The 14,159-nt window shown below is 33.0% G+C and overlaps 1 protein-coding gene across 1 annotated transcript; it reads left to right on the forward strand.

Moving 5' to 3' along the window:
* The first annotated feature begins 1,032 nt into the window (after positions 1-1,032).
* Positions 1,033-6,685, forward strand: LOC139501747 (uncharacterized). The gene is made up of 3 exons (XM_071290889.1): positions 1,033-1,155; positions 3,811-3,952; positions 6,139-6,685. The coding sequence occupies exons 1-3, from the start codon at positions 1,069-1,071 to the stop codon at positions 6,234-6,236; spliced, it is 327 nt and encodes a 108-aa protein (XP_071146990.1). The 5' UTR covers positions 1,033-1,068; the 3' UTR covers positions 6,237-6,685.
* Positions 6,686-14,159: the final 7,474 nt, after the last annotated feature.

Raw genomic sequence — 14,159 nt, forward strand, 5'->3', positions numbered from 1 at the left:
GGATTTATGAGTTTTGAACAGCGGTATACTATTGTTGCCTTTATTTACCCCTTTGTTTTATTTATAGCCATGGCGACCATCTTAGTTGCCTGGCCGGGTCACAGGACACATTTTTAAACTTAATAACCCAATGATGATTGTAGCCCAAATTGGTTAAATTTGGCTTAGTAGTTCCAGAGGACGGACGACGGACAACTAGTGATGAGAAAAGCTCACATGGCCCTTCGGGCCAGGTGAGCTAAAAAGGTAAAACATGCTACACAGAAGAACAAGCGGTCAGTATGCTGGAGTTTCTTTTGGACAACGTATTTGTTGAGTTTGGAGGTAGACTTTTCCTACACATTGTCGGCATTCATATGGGAACAAACTGTGCGCCTCTTCTTGCCGACCTCTTCTTATTTTCATATGAATTGAAGTTCCTTCAGACATTTGACAAAAACAAAAGGATCAAAGAAGATAGATTATTTAATTTCACTTTCAAATATATTGATGATGTTCTTTTCATAAACAATCCGAACTTTTCTGATTGGGTTCCATTAATATATCCCCCAGACAGACAGACACGATTCCTCCGCTTCATTTTTAAACTTATATCTCGAATTTGACTTACACAGTCATCTCAGTACTAAAATCTATGACAAACGAGACGATTTTGCTTTTCAAATTATAAATGTCACTCACTTAGTAGCAATATACCAACTTCACCTGCATATAGGATATATATTTCCCAACTTATTCGATATTGAAGAGCCTGCAGCTCCAACTAAGACTTTGTAAAACGTCATCAGAGTCTGAGTAGAAAGGTGATGAACCAGGGGTATATCAAAGAACAAAAACACTTGCCTTAACACTCCGTCCCCATTGATGAAGATACGACAATGTTAAGTTAAGGTTGATTGATAGTTCTTAATTTTACTTTTTATGAGAACCTCATAAAAAATACCAAGCTTCAAATGATAATTTTAATAATATGTTTCGAGGTTAGCCTGCTAGAAATATCATTCATGTAATACGACTTATTTTCCAGAAGTTAAATACATTGGTTGCTACAATGATGACAGTAACAGAATGTTAGATGATCAGCATTTCAGTAACCAATTGACACTTGAAGTGTGCAAAGAATTTTGTCATGGACACCAGTACCTGGGATTACAAGTAAGTTATATTGAAGACATACGCAACTGGTGTCTGGCGAGTTTAAGGCATGGCCACTTTTTTGCATATCTTAAAAGTAAATATAGTATTTCACTCGATTAGTGTGTTTCCGCACTCAATACGAGATTACTTTAATAGTTGCTTATATATGCTCTCCCTCTTTAACATATAATACGTTATTCAGCTGTGCTGTTTTTATGTGCTGATTTATGTTTGTTACATATTCGTTTTTATTCTGTAGCTAATCACCACTTCAGTGCTAACATGTTAATCTATTACACAGTCATTTAAAAAAATTTACTGCTTGCAAAAGTATGAATTATTCAAAATACCAAGAATTTTCTTATTCCAGACAGATAACCTTAGTCGTATTTAGCACTACTTTTTAGAATTTTTAGTCAGTAATGCTTTCATCTAAGTTTGGCTTTCTTTGCTATTTTGACCTGAGCGTCACTGATGACTCATATGTAGACGAAACACGAGTCTGGTGTATTAAATAAAAAAACCTGATATCGTTAATAACTATTAGCTTGTGGTAATGTTCTATTGTATTGTTTTTGTGTATTTCTCTGTCCTGTATGTTCTTCCATTTTGTGTATTGTAGTCCTGTCATGTAATGTTGTCATTTTAATGTCATATTTAACATTGCCATTAAAGAAAGAGGTTTGGCTAGCCACAAAACAAGTTTCAACCCACCTATCAAGTCTGTTAAATAGCCATTTTTATATTATAGTTCGTTTCTGTGTGTGTTGTATTTGAGTGTTTCTGTTGTGTCGTTGTGTTCCTCTTATACTTGATGTGCATCCCTCTGTTTTAGTTTGTAACATGGATTTGTTTTTTCTCAATCACTTTTTGAATTTCGAACATCGGTATACTACTGTTTATTTTATTTTACTTTATTTTTTCACTTCCAAAACAATAGAAAAGATGGCAAATAAGCTATCGCTTATCTACTAGCATTTACTGCCAGTTGAAGTTGATGTCGAACTGGTGTGCTGTTGTTCCAGATCTAATGAAATTTGGACCGTACGAGTACGGTGTGGAACGTATGCAAACTTTTTCAAAATACCCATACGGTCGGACTCGAAGCGTACGTTCTGGTTAATATTAAGAAGTTAATCAGGATAATTAGATACAACTGTAAATGAAAGATCAACATTACTGAAATCTCTATAAAAAATTATATAAACAGTTTAATAAAAACTTAATTTCATGTAGTAATCGCCTGCATTTAGCATACAAGTCAGTAATACATGTAATTATATAGTTGAATTGGGCTGACTAAATCGAAGTTATTAAAAGTAAATGAAATGTGGGAAGAACGATTTGAGGAATATTTAGAACAATAAAAGCCGTCAAACCAGTTGTTTACTTGTTGGAAGACTGATAACTTTTTTGCGAGACACATACAACTGAACATTAGAAAACAGAAAGAATTTTATTGCAAGTTTCTGCAAAACAAGCAAGTTTTTCTATTGCTAACAATAGATGCAGATGCAAAAGAACGTGCATAAACAAAGTGTGTAAACGAAAAACAAATCGGATGCACCTGGTGGCAGCACGGGTCACTCTTGATGAGAGCGACAAAATAGAATTTAGAGAGACGTTTAAAGAAATATGTAATCTTAATTGATAGAATATTAATGTAAACCTATTCACTTCATTTGTCAAAAAATAATAATATTTATTTGTAAAACTTAATAATACATTTTGATAAATGTTTGTCAATACAAATCCACATAGTTTAACTAGACCGTATGAGTATACACATACTCTACGGACCACTCATATGGTCTGTAACACTTACACAATTCGAATGCAATGCATGTAATCATAAAAACCGATTTGTTCAAATGATTCCGGTTGCTCTTGTTAGTTGCTGTAAACAGCTCAGCAAATTTTCATATTTGTTGGACTTCGGGATTTTTCTCTGCATTTGGAGTCTACAGGCGCGTGTGTATAAAATGTTATTCCGGTAAGAGCAACAATTGTTGGATAGAACAAAATGTAAGTGTCAAAAGGTTTAAAATCTCTCTTATCATGAGTATATTGTTAACGGTACCAATATTTCTGCACCAGATACGCATTTTGACAATAAATGTCCGTGATGCTTAAGGACAAAACATTCACAAATTCAAAACGTATTAACAAAAGTCAGCGCTAATAAAAAAAAAAATAATCAAAAAGTATAGCCAAAGCGGAGCAGAATCATATCGATGCACGATGAAGATATATTTCTTGATTGGAAATTATTTCCGATTATTTTTAACTGCAAATTTTGATTACACGATGTCTTTAATTTCACGACAGTAGCAATGTATTATCTACTTGGCTAGTGATACCCTAATGAAAACACCGCCATGAACAGGAGAGTGATTTCAAAGTGATCTTTACAGTTTTGTTGTTTTGCTACTCTTCTGTCCTAGTCACTCACATGTTTAACCCACTACATTCTTGTCTTTCGAAAGTCAAGAGCAGACTCAAGAGTCTAGTGTTCATTGGTTATTGTCGGTTACTTTATACCATAACTAATATTCAATTCATCTATTGTTCTAATGAATAATCGTTTACATCTTCGACCTAGTGACTCCAATTGGTTGGGTTTTTTTTCTTATTGACATTTCCTTTATTTTCTTGATTATTCTTTTATTACAGAGTTATAATCAGTGTTATTGTGGCAATTCTTTGGGTAATACAAATGTGTACCAAAAGAAAAATGAAGCTGAATGTAATCGAAAATGTAAGGGGGATTCGTCGCAAATATGTGGTGGACGCGGGCATAGTTCTGTTTATGAATGTAAGTATTTTTAATTCGCTCAAAGTTAATGCCCCACATGTATTATTCGTTCGAGTCCTTACGGATCGCCAACTGATAGTCAGAGCTAGCAATAGAGATTAAATCTTAGGAACACTTGCAGACAATCTTAAGGATGTACTAAGGTGAGTTTTTGGAATTTGTGTCAAATGTTCGGACTCCTTTGTGTTTTTCCATACAATACAATGTAAAATATTTTGCCCCATAACACCCATTTGTTTTTTTCATAAGACTCAATAGCCAATCAAAAGTCATTTACCAAAATTTTAGAAGATTTTTGATTTTCTTTGTTTTGTTTTGAAACCCAAATAATATCAATGCAAATATAATGTAAAAGTCCGAGTCAGCCTTTTCCCGCCATATTTTAAATCTCAAATATCTCGTAAAGGAGGTCCATGACCTTTCAATATATTTAGCTTATCTTTATCCTTTAAAGATGCTCTACCAGCTTAAAGTATCAATTCTAATTTTTTAATTTCTTAATTGTTACCTTACTTCATCCTTAAGAAATATTTAAATGTATTTGAGATGTTAAACATATTCATGCGATTGTCCACGAATTGATTTAAGAAATAATGCATGGAAGCCATAGCTTGTTGGAAATTTACACATGTATACATTTATGTGTAAATTTCCAACAATCTATGGCTTCCATGAATTATTTCGATTCGAAGAGGACAAAAACGGTCATTAAAATACTGAAGCGAGGGTTGATTTGGTGTGTGTGTTGCTGATCCGTTTTACTCCCTGTTAGATAAAGCTCAAATATCTTAATACATTCGTAGCTTGAACGGGTTATTTCGTAAATTACCGCTAGAAAAAAAAACCTGTTTAATTCTTCTAATTCTCAAACCCAACATTTGCCATTTTTAATTTAAATGATTTTCTCGCAAACTTCCGGCAAATCAAAAGATGACATTTCGTAACTAAGGAGCCGCCATGTTGACTTGCTGAAATTGGTAAATATGCAAATAATGCAATAGAATAAAAATTAATACAAAACCTACCTCAAAAATCAGTTTTAATACAATATTATATAAATTTCGATGGTTCACGTAACAGAAAACTTTCAACTTTAGCGGTTTCATTAGTATGACGTCATGTTTTGAAGTGACTTAAATGCGCCAAAAAAAATAATAGACTTTCGCGGAATTTTATTTTATTTTTATTTTGTTGATTTCTTCGAGCTCTTGTACATTACTTCTTTTTATTATGCATTCGAATAAGAATAACAGTTATGTTGTCTTTTTTTAATTGCACTTTTTAAAACAATAAAATCGCCAAAGGGTCTGCAAATAGGTTCCAATACATGTAGATTTACGTGGGAAGTATATTTTAACAGCCATTATTACGTATATCTCTGAGTCTGCGTTAAGTATAGATAAATCGATAATTTTATCACAGTGTTGTTTACAAAGCGAAAGAAGCACGTCATTTTAGAATATCCCATAAGAAATGCATAACTATTCGTAAGTATCGTAAACTGCTCATACACCACTCGTTGAAACTCATAAAAACACGTTACCATTCTTAAACTGCGTTCATCCGTAAATGATTCGTTACGATAACAATTTACTACGGTTAGTAAACGATTTTTTCCATATTTTTAACTGGTAATTACGAATGCTTAGTTGTTCATTACTATATCATTCGAGTCTGGTTACAAGGGCTTATTGAATTTTTACGAGTAATTACAATCACTTTGCTTATAGTAACGAGTACTTTGCAAAACGTTTGTTTTTTTATACTGTACGAACTCCATTTGGGATAAAGAATTGAACATTCAAATTCGTAACTACTCGTAAAAACTCGTTGTTTACTAGTACCTTTTCGTAGAACACATCAAAAGTTCGCATATAACACGTTTAAGCTTCGATAAATATTATCATTACATGATAAACTCCAGGTACCAGGATTGAAATTTTATAGTGCGCTAGTCGCTCGTTTCGTCTATATGAGACTCATCAGTGACGATCGAATAAAAAAAAGTTTAAAGTGCCAGAAATTACGAAGTTGAAGAGCATTGAGGAACAATAATTCCTAAAAGTTTTGCCAATTTTCTGGCCCTTTTAACTTTTTTTATTCGATCGTCACTGATGAGTACAGCGAAATCATTTGAATAGGTATATAGAGATTGATTATCATTTTCTGTTTAATTTATAATTCAGTCATAACAGCAACTCTACCAACTACCACAATGACAACAGAAGGGCATTCTACAGAGACAAGAACACCGCGACAGTCTACAACGTCAATACGGACATGATAACTCTTGGTCAATCAGAAGACAAAACTAACAGCGTAAAAACGCCTGGGAAGTCGCCTGTCACTACCACACACATAACAAAACCGAGAGCATCTGAAGTGATAACGTTTAAAACGACACCCGATGTCACTTCTGTTCAACCATTTGAATGCCTATGTCCCTGTTCTAAGGTTGTAGAAGGCAAATGGGATTTCTTACGTGGAATGAATCTTACTCTTAATCAATTAAGAGAATTACTGAAGCCAGAATTAGACTTAATGAAAAAAGAACTGAGTGTCAACAAATCCAATACAACCCGGATACGTCGTACCAAAATATCGGCTCCAGATGATCGTGTATCGGCGAAATCCGTAGGATATGTTGGAGTCGTCTTCATTTGTCTTATAACAGTTTTATTTGTTTTCTTTGACATACTCGGCTGCTTTGTAGCCAAATTAAAAAGACTTTAAAAGAAATGAGTCCTGTTGGTTTTTTTTCGATCAATGAAATACCTAATCTAATTTATTGTTATCTTAATTATTGAAATGTGTACTTAATTAAAGATCCAATAACAAAAGAGGGACGAAAGATACCAAAGGGACAGTCAAACTCATAAATCCAAAACAAACTGACAACGCCATGGCCAAAAATGAAAAAGACAAACAGAAAAACAATAGTACACATGACACAACATAGAAAACTAAAGAATAAACAACACGAACCCCTCCAAAAACTAGGGGTGATCTCAGGTGCTCCGGAAGGGTAAGAAGATTTTGCTCCACATGTGGCACCCGTCGTGTTGCTTATGTGATTACAAATCCGGTAAATAGTCTAATTCGGTAGGTCACATTCATGAAAGGTAAGGGGATTGTAGTTACGACGTAAGGAACATATCCGATATCATTTGTGAAACGGTTATTCCATAACGGTCAACCAACTCGTGATGGCGTCCGTAAAATTTACACAATGTATGGACATAATAATTTGTCTTAATACGAACTATTTCTTTTGAACACATATTTCTTCGAACCAGTTGTGAAAACTTTTCTCCATATAAGATCTGTTACGTACAAAGGTGAATACCTATGTTGATATACTAAAACAATTACCTACATTGCTGGCTGGTCTCTTGTAAATACAATGTATTAGCACGGTAACCGACCGTTCTATTGCATATGTACACCAGAGACATATAAAGAAACATAAACATTTGCCTTGACTATATTTAAATATTATACAGTGCTCTGCATTTTTATTTCATCACTGTACCTTTCACTGCGTTTGTTGAATATGAAATTATATTTTTCTTAACGTGTTTATATATTTATTAGGTCTTATTATAAGACTGCATTAACGCGTGTACAAATCGGCAATACAGCATGTACAAAATTGAAAACAACACGTTAAAGCGTCCGAAGCGCTTTTCTGTATTGACCTTCATCAGGAACGCTCAAAGCCAAACATTTAAAATCCGAGGGATGTACAAGTACTGAAATAGATGAAGAGCTATATGACATAAATACCAAGCCAAATTCATATAAGATTAACTTTTCCTGAGGGAGGTGAAACCTTAGTTTCTTTATAATTTCAAAATTTATAAACGGACAATTTTAGAAAGTTTGGTTATAAATCATGTTAGTACCGAAGTACTAACTACTTTGCATGTTTTTTCAGTGTTGTTTTTTGTGTGTTTCATTGATAGACATTAATTACTAGAGGAATTTCAAAGAAAGGGTTGAAATATATTCAATAATTGTGTAGTTTGGTAAAATTATTCTGTAGTCATATTTATTTTGTATATGTAAATTAAATATAGAATGTGCTTCGTCGAGTTTTCACTTTAATAAATATTAATGTATAACATTGCATTGAAGACCCATATATATATATAACGCTGAATTGAAGACACGTTGGCGGAATTCGGCTGTTGTCTTCTCTTTGGTCGGGTTGTTGTCTCTTTGCGACATTTTCGTTCTCAATTTTACAACACCATATCTGAAGAAATGGTACAGTTTGAACTACATGCGACATATACATGTCATGACGAGGAAAGGTAACACCGGACCACCGAAAGCTTTACTATTTTGTAAAGCCAAGGTGGTCGTGTGGTCTAGCGCACCGGATACAGTGCAGGCGATTTGGTGTACCGATATCTCGGTAGCATGCGTTCGAATCCCGGCGAGGGAAGAACAAAAATTTTCGAAAGTAAATTTACAGATCTAACAATGTTGGGTTGATGTTAAGATGAGTTATATATATTATGAATATAATTATTTTCTGTGACTGTATATTACATTAATTTGTAGGATCCTTTACTATAGATAATTTAGCTGATCTGTAACAATAACATCTTCATGCCTTATATATCATGTACTGTAGTACGCCGCTAGATTAAAACTGACGTGGAAAGGTAACACATGCCCACCGAAAGCTCTTTTTTTGAGAGCCCAGGTGGTCGTGTGGTCTAGCGGGACGGCTGCAGTGCAGGCGATTTGGTGTCACGATATCACAGTAGCATGGGTTCGAATCCCGGCGAGGGAAGAACCAAAAATTTGCGAAAGCAAATTTACAGATCTAACATTGTTGGGTTGATGTTTAGACGAGTTGTATATACATTATGTACACAGCCATGTATCACCATCATTGATGGCGATCCGATGGATACATCTGTTGTAGAGTTGTCACTGACTCAGACGTACTTATGAATATAATTATTTTCTGTGACTGTATATTACATTAATTTGTAGGATCCTTTACTATAGATAATTTAGCTGATCTGTAACAATAACATCTTCATGCCTTATATATCATGTACTGTAGTACGCCGCTAGATTAAAACTGACGTGGAAAGGTAACACATGCCCACCGAAAGCTCTTTTTTTGAGAGCCCAGGTGGTCGTGTGGTCTAGCGGGACGGCTGCAGTGCAGGCGATTTGGTGTCACGATATCACAGTAGCATGGGTTCGAATCCCGGCGAGGGAAGAACCAAAAATTTGCGAAAGCAAATTTACAGATCTAACATTGTTGGGTTGATGTTTAGACGAGTTGTAAGCCTCAAATCTATGTCCGGCCTCAAATCTATGTCCTTTCCGCAAAACTATGTCCTTTTTAATATTGCGTCATAGACGTTCCAAATCTATGTCCTTTATTGTCTCAAATCTATGTCCTGTATTGTCTCACATCTGTGTCTTTTATTTACTTAAATCTATGGCCATTTTTGGCTCAAATCTATGTTCTTTCATCGACATAAAACATAACCTAACGTCATCAAGTAAACAATGAAAAGTTAACAATTACAGGTGTAAGTACGGCCTTTAACACGGAGCATTAACTCACACCGAACAAATATTGTACAAGTGGTTTATATGACAAAAGCAAGTTTAACATTTTATCTATTAATACACATGGTTAAAAATTGCTTTATGTTTTGTCGTTAAAACTGTAGGAAAATCTGTTATGAATAGTGGACTGATAGAATATTTTCATTTATCTGGTTTCTGGAGAGAAGGAATATGCCAAAACATAAAGAATGATTCTTCTCGGGGAATTATTTTCGTTATTAAAGACATAATTACAAGTTTTACATTTGAACTAAATAGATATCAGCTAAGACCAAACAATTGAAATATGTTCTTTTGTGATTCACAAATATTTCAATTAAAAATATAAAGAACGTTTCATTTTTAGTAAGTTGAAGTTGCAAACAAATATTCATTCTTTACTGCCTTTTCAGTAAAATAAATATGGTTTTGTTGTTTCATTCTTAAAGACGGCATACAATAATAACACACGCATGTAAAGATTTTAACCATACACATGTTTGCAACTTCAACTTACTTCCCTATGTAACGGGCAACGTGGATTACGATCCCGGATACGTAGATCCGAAATAAATGACATAGTTCCTAAAGCACACACAAGAAAGCCCCGTTATACATACATGGAGAACACATACCAACTTAATATTTAATTTTGGGAAATTACTTAATAAAATAAAAAACTTATTAGACGGGCATACATTTGCGCATGGCGAAACAAATTGGAAAAAAAATTCAAACATTACACAGATTTGAGATCTTATCTTTTTATAACTGACATAGATTTGCGATTGACGTCGCGATTGAAAATCGGACACAGATTTGAGGTAGAATCATTTTTTACGGACATAGATTAGCGATTGACGTCACGATGGGGCATAGATTTGAAAAACGGACACAGATTTGAGGTCGTACACAGATCTGAGGTTTACATATATATAAGAAAATTATTAAAAGATAATAACGGTTTCAATGCATCACTTTTTTACTAGTACTTTCACTGCTTCCGCAGATCTTCAGGTAATGTGACTTGTATATAAATAAAACATTTGATTGACGTTAACAATAGTATGACGTTAACAAATACAAGGTGATTTAACACTCATCAGGGCAAACGACCATTTCCATCGTTGTTCTAATGGACGATTTAAAATATTTCCATTGTATATGGTCAATCGTCAAAATGATTTTCTCCGGAGGAAGAAAGAAGAATTATTCATAAACATTCTCAACCCGGGATTAAATGATAAATGATATTTTAATTTTAACGTAACATTTTAAAGTCTTAAAATGACATTAGTAGTCTCCTTGTATTTGTTAACGTCATACTATTGTTAACGGCAATCAATTGTTTTATTTATATACAAGTCACATTATTTGAAGATCTGCGGAAGCAGTGAAAGTACTAGTAAAAAAGTGATGCATTGAAACCGTTATTATCTTTTAATAATGTTCTTATATGTTACCAGCATACGGACTTTACCTAACTTTTTCTTATATATATAATCATATATACCGATGAAGGATATCTGTTATCCGAAATATTTATAAAAAATTACATTTATAGTTACCTATTTTGTATTTGGAGTTGTTGTGTACACTTTTTTATATATATAAACTCCTAAAAAAGTGTACACAACAACTCCAAATACAAAAAAGGTAACTATAAATGTAATTTTTTATAAATATTTCGGATAACAGATATCCTTCATCGGTATATATGATTGTGATGTTGAATGAATCAATTATCAGTCTACTTAGATTAAGCTGTTACAATCTTGAAATTTATACAATAAAAAAGTCAAATCGAACATCAGGTAAGACGCTTGCACAATTCTAAAAATTTGTTAAACACCACATAGGTTATATGACTAATTACATCAGAGAGTTCAAATATATGCTTCAAAGAAAAATAATAATGTGCGATATGCACAATTCTAAAGCTTTTACGGTGACGACAATTATGATGTTACAAGAAAGATGGCGACAATGAGAATTCCAAATAAACAGCACTGAAAGGTCTAAATTTGTAAATATTTCAGATTTGACAACGATAGTGTAGTTACATTAGAGTCTGCGATGTTTAAAACAAACGGCCGTTAAAATAAAATAATAAATTTTGACTAAAGTAAACTAGTCGAACGTGGCTCGGTACTTATACATCCCTCAAAAAATTAGGCAATTTAAATTGTTATATTCAACAGATTTATTTTAGAGATGAGTAAGGTAAAGAAATAGAAACAGAGACTGTAATAATAAGTAATATAACCCAGATGTGAAGCACTGCATGTTGTCGAACTACATCTTTTCATTTATCCCATTTGGTGCCAAAGTTGTTAATTTCCTTATCCAAAACCTTTCCCGAGCGAGTCCTATCCTCCTTAGACCAAGCAGAGTTGTGGTCAATGATTTTAATGGTCAGTCGATTGAGATCTGCCTTACTGTGGCCAGGGGATCTCAAATGTCGACTGAGAGGGAGGTCTGGCTTGCATTGGTAGTCGCTACGATGGCCGTTCATTCGTTTGTGAAACGGCTGTTCTGACTCGCCAACATACTGTTTACCACATTTACACTGTAAGAGATACGCAATATTTGAAGTCTTGCAATTAACATTGCAAAATATGGTGTATTCTGTACCAGTGGAGTGACTGTTAAAAGTCTGGGTATCCAGTATTTGTTTGCAAGCAAGACATCGTTTATTTCCGCAACCCTTGCAAGAGCCCCCATATCTACATCCGATTTCACCTGGATATATGCACGCTTGATAAAGCTAGTTGGTCTAGCGAAATATTGCGTTTATTTTCATCATTTTGTTAATATTTTAAACATTCTTATATTTACATACTAAATAGTGTGTTAAAATTACATTGTTAGGCAATCTATAATCTTATTTGTGTAATTGAATTAATCTCTGTACTGATTAATCAACACTCCTATAGATTTGTATGTCATGTGCTGCTATTTATAGGCACTTATATAAATATATATATATATTACATTTTGGAAAAAAACATTCTTGGTGTTAAAAAAAGATATAGATATTTTATCCGAACTAGGAAGATTGTCTTTTATTTTCATATTCTTACCCACTTATATATGTACTGGCACCGCCGTGTTAACTCACATACAAAGCTATAAACATAAGCTTTCAGTGATTATCTAACCGGAGAGGTAGTTAAAACCAATACATAATATAATACAATTAAATTGTTTGGCGAGAAAGTAAATTTTTATCTCTTTATTTGCAACAAATATAACGAAAACAGTTTTAAGAGATGGTTAAAAGAATTCTTCATATTAGGTTATTACGCTTTGAAAAGGCATGTCTCATAAATAGCACAGTAATTTAAAACTGATTTTAATTGCATATTCAATTTTGAATTTAAAATATTTTTTAACATAAAAAAAAAGATTCTCATTGTGTATTTAAACTAAGAAACATAATTTTAGAGTTGAGAGAGATCGTTATGAAACTTCTATTGAAAAGTGTTTGTTTTATTTACATGCTCTTTTTAGCATAATAATAGCGAACCATATATTTCAAACATTTTTTATCAGTTTCATAACTTGATAAACTTTAATCTGGATAATAATAAATGATGACATACAATTTATATGAGAATTCAGTGATAATCTTAATATTTTATTGAAACCAAACGGTCAAAAGATCCCATAACTAACATTCGTTCTTGACAAACAAAGCATATGTTAATAACAATAAATAAACATAGTTTATGAATATTTGATGTTGACCAGGAGTTATCATTCTTTGTATACTGTGTGAACTTTTTATATTTGAATACTTCTTGTTTATATATGTATTTATAATTATACTTATATTGTGATGTCTGACTCTGTTACTTGCTTGATATACTTGTATTACGTCCTATGGTCAATACAATAAAATTAACGTACCTTGTTTACAATATACACACCGACAGTTAAAATGTAAATGTCTGAGGCCAAGTATGGCCTTGCTAGATATGATTTAGAACAACAAACTTGTCAGGAATGCACAAACATTTCTACCTTTCATCGAACATACAAATAGCAAACATACCTTGATAACAGTTATAACATGAGGATCCTATAATCTCGTTTGAAATGAAAAGATATTACCCAAATGCAAAAACTGAAAAGACCTTGACATTGTAGACTGTGAACAGCCTAAATCCAAATACATCAATCAGATATAGCTATAAAAAAAAAATTGAACCGAGAATATGAAAAGCCTTTTTACATTTATATTATTTCCTACTTACCTTATTTGAATAGCATCGTATCATAATTGTATATCAACGTATAGCTATAATTACTGATAAAAGAGTAAACATTTTGATATTTGAATAAAGATGTCATAAAAATGAAGCAATATGTTATTGTTGACAATGAGACAATAACTCACCAAAGGTAGCAAGAAATAACATGCCACTGTATAGCCGGCTGCAATGGGTAAAAAAACCCAGAACCTGAAAAATTAGAAACAAGGAAACCAGAAAACTAAAGGCCTGATTTATAAAATAGCAATTTACAAACAATAATAAATATGTAAAAACATTTTCCAAAGCCAACAAATGTTACAGACTTCTGAATAGGGACAGACACATAAAGAATGTAAATAGATTAT

This window comes from Mytilus edulis, chromosome 13 (genome assembly GCF_963676685.1).
Source record: "Mytilus edulis chromosome 13, xbMytEdul2.2, whole genome shotgun sequence".
Classification (NCBI taxonomy): Eukaryota; Metazoa; Mollusca; class Bivalvia; order Mytilida; family Mytilidae; genus Mytilus; species Mytilus edulis.

Bases quoted from the DNA above. Each gene is read 5' to 3' on its own strand.
- LOC139501747 (XM_071290889.1), top strand. From the start codon at position 1,069: ATGTTAGATGATCAGCATTTCAGTAACCAATTGACACTTGAAGTGTGC. The intron at 1,156-3,810 runs GTAAGTTATATT...CTTTTATTACAG, and splicing joins ACCAGTACCTGGGATTACAA to AGTTATAATCAGTGTTATTG. The intron at 3,953-6,138 runs GTAAGTATTTTT...TTTATAATTCAG, and splicing joins GCATAGTTCTGTTTATGAAT to TCATAACAGCAACTCTACCA.